This window comes from Oncorhynchus mykiss, chromosome 13 (assembly GCF_013265735.2).
Source record: "Oncorhynchus mykiss isolate Arlee chromosome 13, USDA_OmykA_1.1, whole genome shotgun sequence".
NCBI lineage: Eukaryota > Metazoa > Chordata > Actinopteri > Salmoniformes > Salmonidae > Oncorhynchus > Oncorhynchus mykiss.
Window position 1 is genome coordinate 54,907,501 of NC_048577.1, and position 17,993 is coordinate 54,925,493.

Below are 17,993 nucleotides of genomic sequence, written 5' to 3' on the forward strand. Positions count from 1 at the left end.
ACCCACCGTGCGGTGTGACACCCGAGCCGCGAACTGTCAAACGAATGCAACGTAACCCGATTGTTGCCTGGGGTCGAATTTTTGAGACTAATTCCATGCATGAAACACAGGCGCAGTAGCTATTCCAAAGATTATGATAACAATGCGCGTGCCTTATTTCCCACACGTCAAACAATACGTGGACAGATCAGATAAATGACCATTTACTAGCCTGGATGATTTAATTATGTGAGGATGGGTGCAACTTCTCTCTACTCTAGTATATTCTGCTGCACAGAGCAGAGCGCTATCTTTTCGCAGTGCTTTTTTTATTATTAAATGCTGGGTGGGTGCGTTCATTTATAGCTCAGTGGGTAGTGTGTGTGACGAGGTACCACTAGTGTAACGCGGAAGTTCGTTGAAAGTTGTCGTGCATTTCGTGTACAGTAGACCTTCCACAACATTCGGTGTTCAAGTTCCTTTTTTCCCCGGGAATTGTAAATGCGGAAACATTAGGACAACAAACTACATGCACGCTCTTCACTGGGTAAGGATTTATTGTAGACTACCGCCATCTACGTGTTAATCTAAATCGTCATTGAGTTGATGCGTTGACACATGTGAAGTTGGATAGTCTACTGTTCATGCAATTCATTCATATTGAACATAACAATGGCAGCACTGTAGTGGAGGCAATACGCAGGTATATGAAGTATATCCACTTTTTCCAAGTGGGAATTGCAAATTTTTTATCGACACTGATGCATATCAAAGTAGCCTAGTATAGTGGCGGTATACACCTTAGCAATTATGTAGGCTAGTATAATAGTGAAATCATGCACAAAGTATACTACACAATCGCAAAGTACGTGAGGCATGTTCGCAGGGGCGCAGCACACATAGCCTAGTTATAACCGAATACAATCTTTCAGACAGGGGTGAAAGTACAATGAATTTATTCCCGGTACGGGACCTCCTATTTCCACTCGCAACATATTGCCAGCCTCCAAACAAACAGTGGTGAATGGAAACATACATATATTACACAAAACCCCAACAATTCTAATGACATGTGGCAATTGTATTTAGGCTAGAATGTATGCGCCCACCGCTGTCCGCGCGACTCTCGTGTGTCGTCCACTCTTCTCTGCGTTGGCAAAATGTCAGTGTGCTCGTAGAACAGCAACGCATTTTGGAGAGTAGGCTGCTCACATATTCATGCCTCTGTCATGCGGTTATGATAAAAAGTGGTGTAATAGCCTACAGTTTCCTTGACATGTTGTTTTAATTATTGTGATAGGCTCATGTTTGACCGGTACTGGTACGGCGTAACCCCTCTATTTATTTTGCCTGGACACGGTACTGGACCGCATTACTTTCACCCCTCTTTCAGGCAGCAAGAGCGCGCAGCCGCTTGGAGCAGCTCACAGAAGAACGACATCGGTAGCGGGCCATTTCCTGGTTGCAATTTATTTAATTGTGTTCAGTTAATGTGACAAAACAAGCAAGTATAGTGTACAGCATGGATGAGCAACTTTGATAGGGGTGGAAGCCACACAAAAACGGACCTCATCAAGAGGGGCCGCAGTGGCTCGTGGGTCTGCTTACCTACATCCATATTCCTTAAATTTAAGAACGGGAAATATAGCAAAAGTGCACATAGAACAGATCTACCACTCCTTAGACAAGCTTTTGATGAGAATGACAGATCTATAACACATATTTCTATGTGAATTTGATGGGTCACCCAAAACATTACATATTTTTATTTTTTTTATTTTACCTTTATTTAACCAGGCAAGTCAGTTAAGAACAAATTCTTATTTTCAATGACGGCCTGGGAACAGTGGGTTAACTGCCTGTTCAGGGGCAGAACGACAGATTTGTACCTTGTCAGCTCGGGGGTTTGAACTTGCAACCTTCCGGTTACTAGTCCAACGCTCTAACCACTAGGCTACCCTGCCGCCCCATATTGCAGCTTTAATAGAAAATGACTGAAAAGTGAAAATCACCCAGTAAAATTCTACTTGAGTAAAAGTTCAAATTTACTTAAGTACAGTGATGGAAAAGGTACTAAACTGTCATACTTAAGTAAAAGTCAATGCTATAGGCCTACATCAAATTCCTTATATTCCTTATAGAGCAGTGGTTCACAAACTTTTTATAGTCCCGTACGTACCCCTTCAAACATTCAACCTCCAGCTGTGGACCCCCTCTAGCACCAGGGTCAGCAGTACCCCCTCTAGCACCAGGGTCAGCTGTACCCCCTCTAGCACCAGGGTCAGCTGTACCCCCTCTAGCACCAGGGTCAGCTGTAACCCCTCTAGCACCAGGGTCAGCTGTACCCCCTCTAGCACCAGGGTCAGCTGTACCCCCTCTAGCACCAGGGTCAGCAGTACCCCCTCTAGCACCAGGGTCAGCTGTACCCCCTCTAGCACCAGGGTCAGCTGTACCCCCTCTAGCACCAGGGTCAGCTGTAACCCCTCTAGCACCAGGGTCAGCTGTACCCCCTCTAGCACCAGGGTCAGCTGTATCCCCTCTAGCACCAGGGTCAGCTGTACCCCCTCTAGCACCAGGGTCAGCTCACTCTCAAATGTTGTTTTTTTGCCATCATTGTAAGCCTTCCACCCACCCACACACACTATACAATACATTTATTACACATAATAATGAGTGTGAGTTTTTGTCACAACCCAGCTCATGTGAAGTGACAAAGAGCTCTTATAGGACCAGGGCACAAATAATAATAATAATAATCAATAATTGTGCTCTTTATTTAGCCATCTTACATATAAAACCCTATTTGTTCATCAACAATTGTGAATAACTCACCACAGGTTAATGAGAAGGATGTGCTTGAACAGATGCACATAACTCTGCAATGTTGGGTTGTATTGGAGAGTCTCAGTCTTAAATCATTTTCCACACACAGTCTGTGCCTGTATTTAGTTTTCATGCTAGTGAGGGCTGAGAATCCACTCTCACATAGGTACGTGGTTGCAAAGGGCATCAGTGTCTTAATTAACAGCGCAATTTGCCAAGGCAAGAAACTCTGAGCGCAGCCCTATCCAGAAATCTGGCAGTGTCTTCTGATTAATAAAAATGTTCACAGAACCGCTTGTTGCAATTTCGATGAGGCTCTCTTGTTCAGATATCGGTAAGTGGACTGGAGACAGGGCATTAAAGGGATAACTAATCCAGTTGTTTGTGTCGTCCGTTTCGGGAAAGTACCTGCGGAAATGCTCTCACTCAGATGCTTCACTATATCACATTTGACATTGTCTGTAAGCTTGAGTTCATTTTCACACAAAAAAATCATATAATGATGGAAAGACCTGTGTGTTGTCCTTGTTAATGCAGACAGAGAAGAGCTCCAACTTCTTAATCATAGCCTGAATTTTGTCCCGCACATTGAATATAGTTGTGGAGAGTCCCTGTAATCCTAGATTCAGATCAATCAGGCAAGAAAAAACATCACTCAGATAGGACAGTCGTGTGAGAAACTCATCATCATGCAAGCGGTCAGACAAGTGAAAATTATAGTCAGTAAAGAAAACTTTAAGCTCGTCTCGCAATTTTAAAAAACGTGTCAATACATTGCCCCTTGATCACCAGTGTATGTTGTAAAAGCGTTACATGGTCACAGCCCATATTTTAAAAAAAAATTAAACTTAAATTTAATCAAGTCAGTTCAGGACACATTCTTATTGCACAATGATGGCATACCGGGGAACAGTGGGTTAACAGTGGGTTAACAGTGGGTTAACAGTGGGTTAACTGTGGGTTAACAGTGGGTTAACAGTGGGTTAACAGTGGGTTAACTGTGGGTTAACAGTGGGTTAACAGTGGGTTAACTGTGGGTTAACAGTGGGTTAACAGTGGGTTAACTGCCTTGTTCAGAAGCAGAACGACAGATTTCTATTTTGTCAGCTCGGGGATTGAATTCAGCAACCTTTCGGTTACTGGCCCAACGCTCTAACCACTAAGCTACCTGCCGCCCCAAAGTAATGCATAATGCAGAAAATACATGATAGTTCAGGGGCCTTGCTTTAACAACATTAACCATTTTCACTGTAGTGTCTAAAACATCTTTCAAGCTGTCAGGCATTCCCTTGGCAGCAAGAGCCTCTCAGTGGATGCTGCAGTGTATCCAAGTGGCGTCGGGAGCAACTGCTTGCACGCGCGTTACCACTCCACTATGTCTCCCTGTCATGGCTTTTGCATATTTGACTGCCATGTGGGTATTATTAAAAACTTTAACATGAAAATGAACTTGAAATACTATTTTCTATTTCTTTCTGTCAGCGGAAGCACCATGGTAACAAAAAGGCAGGCCCTCAGAGCTGTTGTACTTTGTCTGGTGCTTGTTGCTGCTGTCAAACTTCTGCTTTCGGAATACAGGTGAGACATCCTACCATGGGCACAATCCTCATTCAGTGAGGTGTTTGTAGACTTAAATGATATAATATTGTGTTTTTCTTGGCCTCATGGGTCAGCCGTTCGGTCTGTGTGCTGAGATTATTTTATTAAAACTTTCTCAAGCCTTTATTAGTCTTCAGAAGAACATTAAAAAAGTTACTGTTTAAATCTGTCTTGTTCCAGAACTGAAAGGAAACAGAAGTTGGCCACCATGGATCCTGGCTCATTTTGGCATCAGGTGCCAAAGGTGAAGGAGGCTGTTACTGTACACAAGTCAGAGGATATAAACTCTTTGTTTAACTGGGCCCAGAAACCAGAGGTTCCAGAGCCTCCAGTAAAAAAAGAAGCAGGCACAGCACCTCTGGAAACCAGCAAAGGCCCTGCAAGAATAGTGCACCTGGATCTGAAAGGTGCTGCACCCAAAGTCAAATACATGAAGCAGGTGAGAAAAGTTCTCTCCTTGAGGTGGATCCCCCAAAAATGTTATTTGCAGGGCCTCACTCTGGATAAGTCTGCTAAATGACTGGTCTGCTAAATGACTAAAATGTTATTTGCAGGGCCTCACTCTGGATAAGAGCGTCTGCTAAATGACTAAAATGTAAAGGTATTCTTTATAAGGTGTATCCCTTTCCTGCAGTCAAATGACTGAGTGACCTGATGGGTGGAATGTTGTTCATATCATTTAATAATTAATAAACATAAAAAATCCAGTGTTTCTATGTCAAACGGCTTTGTTATATTTCAGTGTTCTGTGATGTACGTATATAAAGTGTCAAATTTGGATGCAAACTCCCAACGTAATACATTTCAACTCTATATCTGACATGGTACAGGTGTCTTCTTTTTTGAAGTCCGTAACCATGTGTGTGAGGTGTATACTTTTGTTTCAAAGTTGAATTGTTTAAGACTACAAAGAAACACTCTGTGTAACCCTGATTTAGCCCACTGCAGTAAAAGGTTTTAAGATGTATATTTTAATGGAGATACTGGCATATGGGTAGTCTTGATGATATAGTATAGCATTAGAATTGAATTGAAAAACATGCAGTATAACAGCTGTATCTACCAGAACCAAAGTCATTGTAACGGTTTCCATTCCAGATCTTCCCCCTCTTCTCCTCTCTGGGTGCTGATGGTGTTCTGCTAGAGTACGAGGACATGTTTCCCTATCATGGAAACCTGACGATTCTCAGGTCACCGTATGCCTACAGGTGAGCACCAGATGGTGATGTCTCAGTCAATTTATGATTGATAGGAAAAAACTAGGGCCTGGAGTTTTCCTTGTCAGATCGCATGTCACAAGAGAAACTCCTGACCCTGGTGATAAAACTAAGTCAGAACTAGGATGGACAATTCATAGAGACCTGTATTACCGTTCTATTGGATTATTGGTGTTCTATTTAAATATGTGTCACAATGATGAACAGTCTGCTGTATATCTCTGTGTTCTCTGTTAAACAGTATGGAAGATATAGAGGAGATAAAGAGCCTAGCCAAACTCAACAAGCTGGAACTGATTCCTTTAGTGCAAGTGTTTGGACACCTCGAGGTAAGTCAGGGATACTGTATCAGTGATGTAGTGGGGGAAGAAATAGGTGGTTACGCTGTTCACAGTGAGTAATGTAATGCTCCTTATACTTTCAATGCATCTCGTTGGCTGGCCCTCGCTTCATACTCGTCGCCAAACCCACTAGCTCCAGGTCATCTACAAGACCCTGCTAGGTAAAGTCCCCCCTTATCTCAGCTCACTGGTCACCATAGCAGCACCCACCTGTAGCACGCGCTCCAGCAGGTATATCTCTGGTCACCCCCAAAACCAATTCTTCCTTTGGCCGCCTCTCCTTCCAGTTCTCTGTTGCCAATGACTGGAACAAACTACAAAAATCTCTGAAACTGGAAACACTTATCTCCCTCACTAGCTTTAAGCACCAGCTGTTAGAGCAGCTCACAGATTGCTGCACCTGTACATAGCCCATCTATAATTTAGCCCAAACAACTACCTCTTCCCCTACTGTATTTATTTATTTATTTTGCTCCCTTGCACCCCATTATTTCTATTTCTACTTTGCACATTCTTCCACTGCAAATCTACCATTCCAGTGTTTTACTTGCTATATTGTATTTACTTTGCCACCATGGCCTTTTTTTGCCTTTACCTTCCTTATCTCACCTCATTTGTTCACATCGTATATAGACTTGTTTATACTGTATTATTGACTGTATGTTTGTTTTACTCCATGTGTATCTCTGTGTCGATGTATGTGTCGAACTACTTTTCTTTATCTTGGCCAGGTCGCAGTTGTAAATGAGAACTTGTTCTCAACTAGCCTACCTGGTTAAATAAAGGTCAAATAAAAAATACAAAAATTAAATATTTCCGCAAAAGGTGGGTAAACGCCCACACAAAATAAGAAAGTTGCGTAAACAGCATTTACCCGACACTAAATGCTGCACTATTTAACACTTGCCCTCCATCCCCCCTTCACCAAAACACGTGTAAATATTGGACCATAAGTTGTGCCTACCTGTATTATACTTATGGTAAAATGTTTATTCTACTGAGCCATTTACTTTATGTTCGTATTCTTGTATTTTATTATTTCTTATTGTTGTTGCATTGTCTAGAAGGAACCTGCTAGTAAGCATTCCATTGGATGATGTATACTATGTGTATCCCGTGCATACGACTAATAAAACTTAAACTTGAAACACTACACAGCTGGTCTGTATGTATTATACTCATATTGGTTCCTCAGTCTATTATACCTATGGTAAAATGTTTATTCTACTGAGCCATTTATTTTACATCCTTATTCTTATTTTATTTATTTTTATTTAACTCGGCAAGTCAGTTAACTCTTGGAACTACCCATCCCGGATCCGGGAGAATTGTCATCAACTACACTAATTAGCATAGCGCAACGGCCAAATAATCTTACTAGAAAATATTCATATTCATGAAATCACAAGTGAAATATAGCGAAACACAGCTTAGCCTTTTGTTAATCACCATGTCGTCTCAGATTTTGAAATTATGTTTTACAGCCAAAGCAAGACAAGCGTTTGTGTAAGTTTATCGATAGCCTAGCATAGCATTATGTCCAGCTAGCAGCAGGAAGCTTGGTCACGAAAATCAGAAAAGCAATCAAATTAACCGTTTACCTTTGATGATCGGATGTTTTCACTGACGAGACTCCCAGTTAGACAGCAAATGTTCCTTTTGTTCCATAAAGATGATTTTTATACCCAAAATACCTCAGTTTGTTTGTCACATTATGTTGAGAAATCCACCGGAAATAGCGGTCACGACAACTCCGAAAAAAATCCAAATGATATCCATAATATCGACAGAAACATGGCAAACGTATTTTATAATCTATCCTCAAGGTGTTTTTCAAATATCTATTCGATAATATATCAACCGGGACAATTGGCTTTTCAGTAGGAGCGAGAGGAAAAATGACTACCTCTGTCTTTTACGCAATAATCACTCTGAGAGCCCTCAGCTGGCCACTTACGCAATGTAGTCGTTTACGCTCATTCTTTAACATAAAGGCGTGAAACTACATCAAAATGCTGTAGACACCTTAGGGAATACGTAGAAAAAGGAATCTGGTTGATATCCCGTTAATGGCCAATCTTGGTGCATAGGAACACAACGGTTTCAAAATAAGAGGCACTTCCTGATTGGATTTTCCTCAGGGTTTCGCCTGCAATATCAGTTATGTTATACTCACAGACAATATTTTGACAGTTTTGGAAACTTTAGAGTTTTCTATATCAAGCTGTCAATTATATGCATATTCTAGCATCTGGTCCTGAGAAATAGGCGGTTTACTTTGGGAACGTTTAAAAATAGTGCCCCCTAGTTTCAAGAGGATTTATTAAGAACAAATTCTTATTTACAATGATGGCCTTCCCCGGATGACGTTGGGCCAATTGCACGCTGCCCTATGTGATACAGCCTGGATTCGAACCAGGGTCTGTAGTGACGCAAATCTGTCTGTGTCTGCATAGAGAGTCTCCTCAATGAATGGGGAAGAGGTGCATTTATCCTGGGACACACCCGAGCCCAGGTGTGTCCCATTTCACTGACGACCCTCCCGGCTCCGCCCACCGACACCCTATTAAGGAAAACAAGAGCAAAGAGAAAGAATTGGGCAGACAGAGTGGGAGGGTCGTCACACGCCTCTAGCACTGAGATGCAGTGCCTTAGACCGCTACGCCACTTCCATACTGTTTTATTATTTCTTATTGTTGTTGCATTGTCTAGAAGGAACCTGCTAGTAAGCATTTCATTGGATGATGCATAGTATGTGTATTCCGTTCCTTACGACTAATAAAACTTAAACTTGAAACACTACACAGCTGGTCTGTTTGTATTATACTCATATTGGTTCCTCAGTCTCTATCGCTATCATGACCTTAAATAAGCGGATCACTTGTGTCATATTCTAACCATAACCAGAAAAGCAAGAGTAACTATACATTCCTTGGAATGCTCATTTTCAGTCATGACTGCACTAAGTGAGACCAGAGCCATGCTAGATATCTATCTAAATATATGGCTCTGAGTGATACTATTCCATTGTATCGTGTAATGAAATGTAACCACTGTTGCCTGTGGGGTAAAAACTATGCCACAAATCTCCTCTTTAATCAGTCCTCCTCTTATTTTCCTCTTGATAGTTTGTGTTGAAGCATGAGAGGTATTTCCACCTGAGGGAGGTGAGTGCTTTCCCTAACAGTCTGAACCCCCACCACCCTGGCTCTGTGGCTCTGGTCAAGGACATGGTCTCCCAGGTCATGGACTGTCACCCTGACGCACGCTGGTTCCACATGGGGGCTGATGAGGTTTGTGGGTGGGTGTGTGCGTGCGTGCATGATTTTGTGTGTGTGTGTACGCCGTGTGTTTGTATGTGTATGAACTAGAACACTACTAATGTATGTAATTGTATCTGTCTGTAGGACTTTCAGTTCAGCAGGATATTGAGATATGCAAATAAAGTGCAAGTAGATTGTTATAATACCAATGAGATAGGCCTACATTTTTCATACCCCCTGGTTTTTATAGTTCCATTCATAATACAGTGTGTGTGTGTGTCTCTCCATGTTCCTCAGGTAAGGGGTCTGGGAGAGAGCCAGGACTCTAAAAACTGGTTACATAGCAATAAGGGGGATGTTGGGAAAATGTTCCTGAACCATGCAGTGTCATTGGCCCGTTTCATCACAGAGAGAAGGTCAGGGGTCAGAGTGATTCTGTGGGATGACATGTTGAGGAAGATCAGCCCTGCCACTATTAAAGGTGTGATGATGAGATCTCCTAGCAGTCCTATTGTACTGTGGATTGATTAAATGAATGTATGTTTTTCTAATTAGAACTGACTGACTTCAGGACACACAAGTGCTTCTATGTTATATCTTTATTTTAAAACTTTATACCATGTTTATTACAATGAATTATGCCATGTGCATTACAATGGAAATGGTTAAACCCCACTAAGTGTCTGACTAGTTGCTCTATAACTGATTGTTCATCTGTTCATACCCCTAGAGTCAGGCCTGCAGGATCTTGCTTCCCCAACAATATGGAACTATTTGAAGAAAATGGATACAGATGGTATTGGTATGTTTATGTTTTCAGCCATACTTTTTTTGTAATAATGTTTTTTTTATTCAAAAATTCCTCCCCAGATACAAACATACACATACTAACAAGAATTTACGGATGCGCACAAACATTGACTAGAGTTAATCTGCCCAGATTCACATGCTCACACCCCAATCCCTAGTGCCTGCATCATTTTTTTCTCACATGGCCTTAAATTGTACCAATTCGTTTTTTTCGGTCGCCCATGCTATTTAAATAATAAATCATGAGATTTTCCATTGTGTTAATGATGGCGGATTGATTGATTCCCAAGTTTTTAGTATATGTTTTTCAAGATGAGTGATGAGAGAATTGTCCAGCCCATTGTATCTCACTACACCCCCATATGCCATATGTCTTGAGATATGCAAGCAGACGGGTTAAAAGTAAGTTGACATTGTAATACTTATAACATGCCAACTTTCTAGCTCCACCAATAACCTTTGGACTGTATAGCATTCCCAGAAAGCATTGATTATTGAGTCATATTTAGTTTTACACTTAAGACATGTATACATTCATTTATACTGGACTAAGTGTATATTTTCGTTAACTAAATTCGTTAGGTATGCTCCGACATCCCCCTCCATCTTGTGCAAACAAATAAAAAAATGAAATGTTATTAGTCACATGCGCCGAATACAACAGGTGTAGGTAGACCTTATAGTGAAATGCTTACTTACGAGCCCCTAACCAACAATGCAGTTTAAAAAAATACAGATAAGAAATAAGATAAGAAATAAAAGTAACAAGTAATTAAAGAGCAGCAGTAAAATAACAATAGTGAGATTATATACCGGTACAGAGTCAATGTGCAGGGGCACCGGTTAGTTGAGGTAATATGTACATGTAAGTAGAGTTATTAAAGTGACTATCCATAGATGATAACAACAGAGAGTAGCAGCGGTGTAAAAGGGGGGGGGGCAGTGCAAATAGTCTGGGTAACCATTTGATTAGTTGTTCAGGAGTCTTATGGCTTGGGGTGTAGAAGCTGTTTAGAAGCCTCTTGGACCTAGACTTGGCACTCCGGTACCGCTTGCCGTGCGGTAGCAGAGAGAACAGTCTATGACTAGGGTGGCTGGAGTCTTTGACAATTTTTAGGGCTTTCTTCTGACACTGCCTGGTATTGAGGTCCTGGGTGGCAGGAAGCTTGGCCCCAGTGATGTACTGGGCCGTTCGCACTATCCTCAGTAGTGCCTTGCGGTCGGAGGCCGAGCAGTTGCCATACCAGGCAGAGATGCAACCAGGATGCTCTCGATGGTGCAGCTGTAGAACCTTTTGAGGATCTGAGGACCCATGCCAAATCTTTTCAGTCTCCTGAGGGTGAATAGGTTTTGTCGTGCCCTCTTCATGACTGTCTTGGACCATGTTAGTTTGTTGGTGATGTGGACACCAAGGAACTTGAAGCTCCCAACTTGCTCCACTGCAGCCCCGTCAATGAAAATGGGGGCGTACTCAGTCCTCTTTTTCCTGTATTCCACAGTCATCTCCTTTGTCTTGATCACGTTAAGGGAGAGGTTGTTGTCCTGGCACCACACGGCCAGTTCTCTGACCTCCTCCCTATAGGCTGTCTCATTGTTGTCGGTCATCAGGCCTACCACTGTTGTGTCATCTGCAAACTTAATGATGGTATTGGAGTCGTGCCTGGCCGTGCAGTCATGAGTGAACAGGGAGTACAGGAGGGGACAGAGCACGCACCCCTGAGGGGCCCATGTGTTGAGGACGGATGTGTTGTTACCTACCCTTACCACCTGGGGCGGCCCTTCAGGAAGTCAAGGATCCAGTTGCAGAGGGAGGTGTTTAGTCCCAGGGTCCTTAGCTTATTGATGAGCTTTGAGGGCACTATGGTGTTGAACGCTGAGCTGTAGTCAATGAATAGCATTCTCACATAGGTGTTCCTTTTGTTCAGTTGGGAAAGGGCAGTGTGGAGTTCAATAGAGGTTGCATCATCTGTGGATTTGTTGGGGTGGTATTCAAATTGGAGTGGGTCTAGGGTTTCATGGATAATGGTGTTGATGTGAGCCATGACCAGCCTTTCAAAGCACTTCAGGACTACAGACCTGAGTGCTACGGTTCGGTAGTCATTTAGGCAGGTTACCTTAGTGTTCTTGGGCACAGGCACTATGGTGGTCTGCTTAAAACATGTTGGTATTACAAACTCGGCCAGGGAGAGGTTGAAAATGTCAGTGAAGACACCTGCCAGTTGGTCAGCACATGCTTGCAGTACACATCCTGGTAATCCGTCTGGCCCTGTGGCCTTGTGAATGTTGACATGTTTAAAGGTCTTACTCACATCGGCTGCAGAGAGCATGATCACACAGTCTTCCGGAACAGATGGTTCTCTCATGCATGTTTCAGTGTTATTTGCCATGTAGCAGCATATAAATCATTTAGCTCGCCTGGTAGGCTTGTGTCACTGGGCAGCTCTCGGCTGTGCTTCCCTTTGCAGTCTGTAATGGTTTGCAAGCCCTGTCACATCCAACGAGCTTCAGAGCCGGTGTAGTACGATTTGATCTTAGTCCTCTCTAGGTAGATAGTGTGGTCTACAGCGTATCACAAGATACTCTACCTCAGGCGAGCAATAGCTCGAGACTTCCTTAAATATTGTTCACCAGCTGTTATTTACAAAAATACATAGTCCGCCGCCCCTTGTCTTACCAGATGCAGCTGTTCTATCCTGCCGGTACAGCGTATAACCAGCCAACTGTAAGTTGATAGTGTCGTTGTTCAGCCGCGACTCCGTAAAGCATAACATATTACAGTTTTGAATGTCAGTTCCTTTTAAGTCTTGGTTCCAACAGTTTAAAAATAATTCTAAGAGATTGTCAGTTGGATAGGCTCTCTGCAAGGTTTTCTATATCTTACCTATCATATGAACATCCATTTATGACTCAAATAAGATTCCCTCAAGGTTGCTCTGATGTCCAAAATATTTCAAATTGAAATTTCATGATATGCAACTTTTAAATTGCATATATTTGAAAATATCTACATTGGTCAGTCCAAAATGGCTTTTTAATTCTGTCATGGAAATAAATGTATTTCTTGTTACCAAGTCATTTACAGTTTCTATGCCTTTAGTTTTCTATGTGGACCAATTTATTGGTGAATTCTGAAAAGCTATCCAAGGATTGTTCCATAGGGTTGAATTGTATGGCAGTGATATTGGTTCTTATAGAATACATTTCATTTTCTTCATATTGTTAAAGTGTTCTTAACTATGAAGTTGTTAATGTTCTTAGCTTTATCCTTTAATTAAAAATAGACACATGAAAAGATTCTGGGGATGAGCATGTGCATCTTCAATATGTACCCATTGTTCCTCTTTAGTGAGTTCAACTATATGTCACGAGTAAAAGCCTTGGGTAGCAAGTTGATACAATTCCAATTCTGGAAGGTTAAACCACCCTCCGACTGAAAAAGATGTCAAATGTTTATTTTATGAATTTTATTTGTCCATATAAAGTATGTTATGACCGAGTATACTTTTTTAAAGAATGTCTTCGGTGGGGTAATTGTTATTACCGAGGACAGAGAATCTAGACCATTGTAAAACTGTTTACAGCTTTTGAATAAGAGAGGGAAAATATGATGTTTACACATTTTATTGTTTTTTTATTTTGAACAGGAACATTGATATCTAGATACCATGAGGCCGGTTTCAAGGGTATATGGTTCGCCAGTGCATTTAAAGGGGGCACAGGTATTGACCAGCGATGGACCCCTCTTGACTATCAGCTACAGAACCATCTGTCCTGGATAAAGGTCATGAACTCTATGACCAAATACCCCTCCATAACCCTCCATGGCATCCTGCTAACAGGATGGCAGAGGTAAGACATTGATTAGGGTTGCAACATTTCTGTTACTTTTCCGAAATTCCAAGGTTTTCCAGAAATCCTGGATGGAGGGTTCCGGATTTCATGCTTATTCCCTTCTGATTCCAGGAATCTTTCAACAGGGATTTCTGGAAAACCTGGTAATTTGGGGGAAATTACCAGAATTTTGCAACCCTGACACTAATCAACCACAATTGACTCTGATACTGATGTCTTGGTAATGTTCAAAGTGTGTGTACTAAACCAGAGCATGCGGAAGAAATACTGTATAAAGCATGATGTTATATAGTTGAACTAGATTAATTGACTCATAACTCATTCCGTTGGCCCATTAAACTAAATCAACAGGATGATCCTGTCTTTTACTGTGTGTCTGTGTTATGATGTGCTGCACCTAAGTGTTTGAAATATTTTACCCTCCAGGTTTGAGCACCATACCGTGTTGTGTGAACTCCTCCCAGTTGGCATTCCCTCCCTGGCTATGTGTCTACAGAGCTTAAAGCATGGTAAGTGCCAGGGGAACTGTAAAATAGTAACCTTCTCGCAGTCATAAGGACAAAGATTCATCAGGAGGCAGGCAAGTAGAGGTGCACATTTGTGTTATTTATTCTATTTGCACAGTGCTGTTGATGATGGTGATACATGTACATGTTGATATATTTGCAAATGTCTGACTTCAAAATGTCAGTATTCAAAAAGAAAAAGCCTCCTAACAGGCAAAAACTAGCCTAAGCATAAAGGCACAGGTGGTAGAACCCTGCACAAGCATGAATTTTAAGCCCGAGCCCTACCCATGCCCGTGACGTTCAGGCCCTACCCTACCCAGGCCTGATTGCGTCTGCCAAATGTAAGGCCCGGCCCTGCCCGAAACCAGAAATCAGAAATAACTGTGAATATCCATCGCAACAGCTCCGCTTGGGCTTCTCTGCTCAATGAAGAGACATGAGACAGCAGTTAGCTAGCTGTAAGCTACTTTTCATCACTCTAACACTGACAAAACTCTAGGAACATTATTATTTCCTGTGAAATGATCTCCTGGCTTATATTTGATGAGGTTGAAGCACTTCTTACACCTTGTTATGATCTTAGTCAGATATGACTGTGCTGCGCAGCAAAGCACACGCAAATGGCTCAGCTTGAAAATGATAGTGATCAGTTTAGTTATACCCAAGTCCTGCCTATACCCTAGCTATTGATGAAAAAACAGGCCCTATCCGGCCCTAACCCGATGTATAATGTCTGGTCCAGCCGGGCTTGGGTTGGGTAGCAGAGCTCTATCAGGTGGGGTCTGCTAGGCTCAGTTGCAGCCTCCCCAAACAAATCCTCAACCAGAACTCATGAGAACATATCCAAATGAACACTTAAAGGAAGAATCCACTCAACAACTACATTTTGGAAAATTATTCATATGATTCAAAACGTATCATCATCATGATGATGTGGCAAGTGACACTGCTTCTTGAAAATCCTATATCTTGAAAACTTGACTGCTGACAAAAAAACGTAGGAACTGTATCAACAGTAGAGTAATGAAAAAAATGCCAAAAGATAGTTGTTGAGTCGATTTCTTTCTTTAAATACAATAAACCAGACCTATCCTGGCACTATGTGAGCGTGGGTGCACTCAACATTTACAAGACTGAGAAACCAGACATGTGCTCCAAACAAAAGACAATAAAGCAATTGACAGAAACCTAGTGAATATAATGAAATTAACCAAAGCTTCTTACTCAGAAGTGTTGCGCAGTTTGTGAGCTCTCCAGAGAACGTGTCCACTACGGACATGAGATCGGTAAAGTATTACAGTACACCGGTCTTGTAACTAACATTATGCATGTGTCTGTTGGACAGGTGCATTTGATGAAAATGCAAAGATGGAGGCTCACCACATACTGGGCTGCAACATCAAGGTGGAGAAAGATATCTGGTTAGTAGTAGTCTCAGCTAGTAGTAGAACAGTACTATTTAATCAAATGTGAGTCAACTTCAACTGAAATACTGTTTTGTATTATGAGAAAGACCAATTGCAATTTTCTAGAGAAAGGAAAACGTACACCTGAAAATTGGTGAGGAGGTGGAACTTGGTGATTTCTCTTTTGTGTCAGAGCAAGAGTGTGTGGCTACATTCCTTTCTTAAGTCAACCTGTACTGTACCATGTCACATATGGTTTACTTGAAATGCCTTGCTTTGTGAACTTAACAAAACATATGTTGTTTGGTAAAGTGCTTGACCTTTCTCTCCTGTTTGTCTGCCTCTGTAGTGAGGGGAGTGGAGCCTTCTCAGGCTCTCAGATCTACCACATGGTGTTTTACATTCACACAAACCTGCAGAAGGAGGTGGAGGCCCTCATGAAACACTAGTAAGCATCCATCGCTTCAATTTTTATTTGTGATTCCAGAGTATGAAGAATACAGTTTAAGTAATTAGAAGCAAATAATTAATTCAGATGCAAAGAAAATACCATATATTTTTCTGATGACAATTTATTGTCTATTCGTCTGATGATTATCTCATACAGCCACATCAAAGGGGGTTTCAGTCGCTACCACAGAAAATATAATTTTGCAAATCCAAGAATTATAGGATTCTTCCAAGGTCGGCTGAAGAAGTAAGTATTGCTTTTTTAAATTCTTGATGGTTAGCCATCACCTTTCTCTTCATCATTAACGCCACAGAGACATTATCTGGATGTATGAGAGATATTCAGCCACTTGGAGGACAATGGAATAAAAAGTGCCTCTTCTTCGTTAGTTAAACCCTTGTCTCCTCTTCCAGACTGTTGGATAAGTGGGAGACGTACATAGAGAACTTCCGTATGGAGATGGAGGCTATCTACTTCCCAGACACAGTGGAGGAGTGGATGGAGGAGAATGTCAACGCCAACATGGATCTACTGAGAGAGAACGCCCGGGATGCCGAGCGAATCCTAAAACTGAACGGACAGCCCAAGTCACTGAAGACCTTATAGTGACTGGTCTTGTACAGTCTCCAGACCTGATGCCGTTGGGTTGTAACTTTGCACATAGTACCTGTTGATGGTATGTCTAAAGGAGTTTTTCAAGACCGTGTGACTTGACCAGGAAATACTCTGGACCATAGTTATGCTGGTGCTAGTTGTAGCCTGGAACTAGGGTCCACAATTTGGTTCTCTGGCTTTACAAGCCATTTACTGTTTGATTGTGCTGAATAGTAACGTGTCACATGGCTCATATTTACATTGCAAATCATCAGCTCTTTGTATACAGTATGGTAGCAGAATCTGCACTGAATCTGTTTCTTTGTATGTTTGTTTTCCTGTTTGTTTATTTGTAGAGGGGAGTTCTGATGAGAATGACATTCTGTTATAACACTGTCTGTATTGCATTATCATTATAGGTTTCCTGTATATGTTTTTTCTAGATCCTCCCTGTTGCCACATAATGATGCAGCTAAGGGTTTTGCCAGTAACCATGGCATAATATGTTTTTACTGCTTGGAATTTTAGCATGAGGGCCTTGGATGGTCTATGAGTTATGAGCAGATATAAATTAATTATTAAGTGTATGCTTGAATATGAAGACTACAGAAAGGAACACTGATCCTGTTATGATCAAATTGCACTGTAAGATTCATGCAGTCTATATTTTACTGCAATGTTAACATGCCTTTACATGCCTTTAGAGCGTAGCTCTTTATGTTCTATTGATATGCTGCTGCACAGTCTCAGGTTAAAACACTGTCTGATTGTACAACATTGTTGAACATTGGTCATTACAAATTAATTGTGCAGTCATTACAAATTGAAGATTGTGTATTTTGCGCATATTAGTTGATTATGCTTGATTATCAAGTTTTTAACTTGATTATTGTTATTTTATTGTTAATACTTGATATTTTCTTTAAAGAGGAGCTCTGACAGTTCCCTGGATGTGTAGGTTATGGTATCATATTTCAAGTTTTGGTCACCTTTGGTTTCCTTTATCATAGCCTAAAAAGTACATTGATTCATAGATTTATATGATTTGATTCTGGTATGTGAATTCTGAGAGCTTAAATAAATGGGGTTCATACGCACATTATTTATTTTCATTTCATCGCTTCGGTAAACTTGGGTACTGTTTAAAAA

General features: G+C 41.4%; 1 protein-coding gene across 1 annotated transcript; it reads left to right on the forward strand.

Moving 5' to 3' along the window:
* The first annotated feature begins 67 nt into the window (after positions 1-67).
* On the forward strand, positions 68-17,941 carry LOC110486830 (hexosaminidase D). Its single transcript, XM_036941556.1, has 14 exons — positions 68-526; positions 4,285-4,380; positions 4,582-4,840; positions 5,500-5,609; positions 5,860-5,947; positions 9,088-9,252; positions 9,520-9,703; positions 9,953-10,024; positions 13,677-13,881; positions 14,311-14,393; positions 15,739-15,814; positions 16,149-16,247; positions 16,407-16,496; positions 16,664-17,941. The coding sequence occupies exons 2-14, from the start codon at positions 4,295-4,297 to the stop codon at positions 16,854-16,856; spliced, it is 1,710 nt and encodes a 569-aa protein (XP_036797451.1). The 5' UTR covers positions 68-526; positions 4,285-4,294; the 3' UTR covers positions 16,857-17,941.
* Positions 17,942-17,993: the final 52 nt, after the last annotated feature.

Bases quoted from the DNA above. Each gene is read 5' to 3' on its own strand.
- LOC110486830 (XM_036941556.1), top strand. From the start codon at position 4,295: ATGGTAACAAAAAGGCAGGCCCTCAGAGCTGTTGTACTTTGTCTGGTG. The intron at 5,610-5,859 runs GTGAGCACCAGA...TCTGTTAAACAG, and splicing joins AGGTCACCGTATGCCTACAG to TATGGAAGATATAGAGGAGA. The intron at 16,248-16,406 runs GTAAGCATCCAT...TATCTCATACAG, and splicing joins GAGGCCCTCATGAAACACTA to CCACATCAAAGGGGGTTTCA.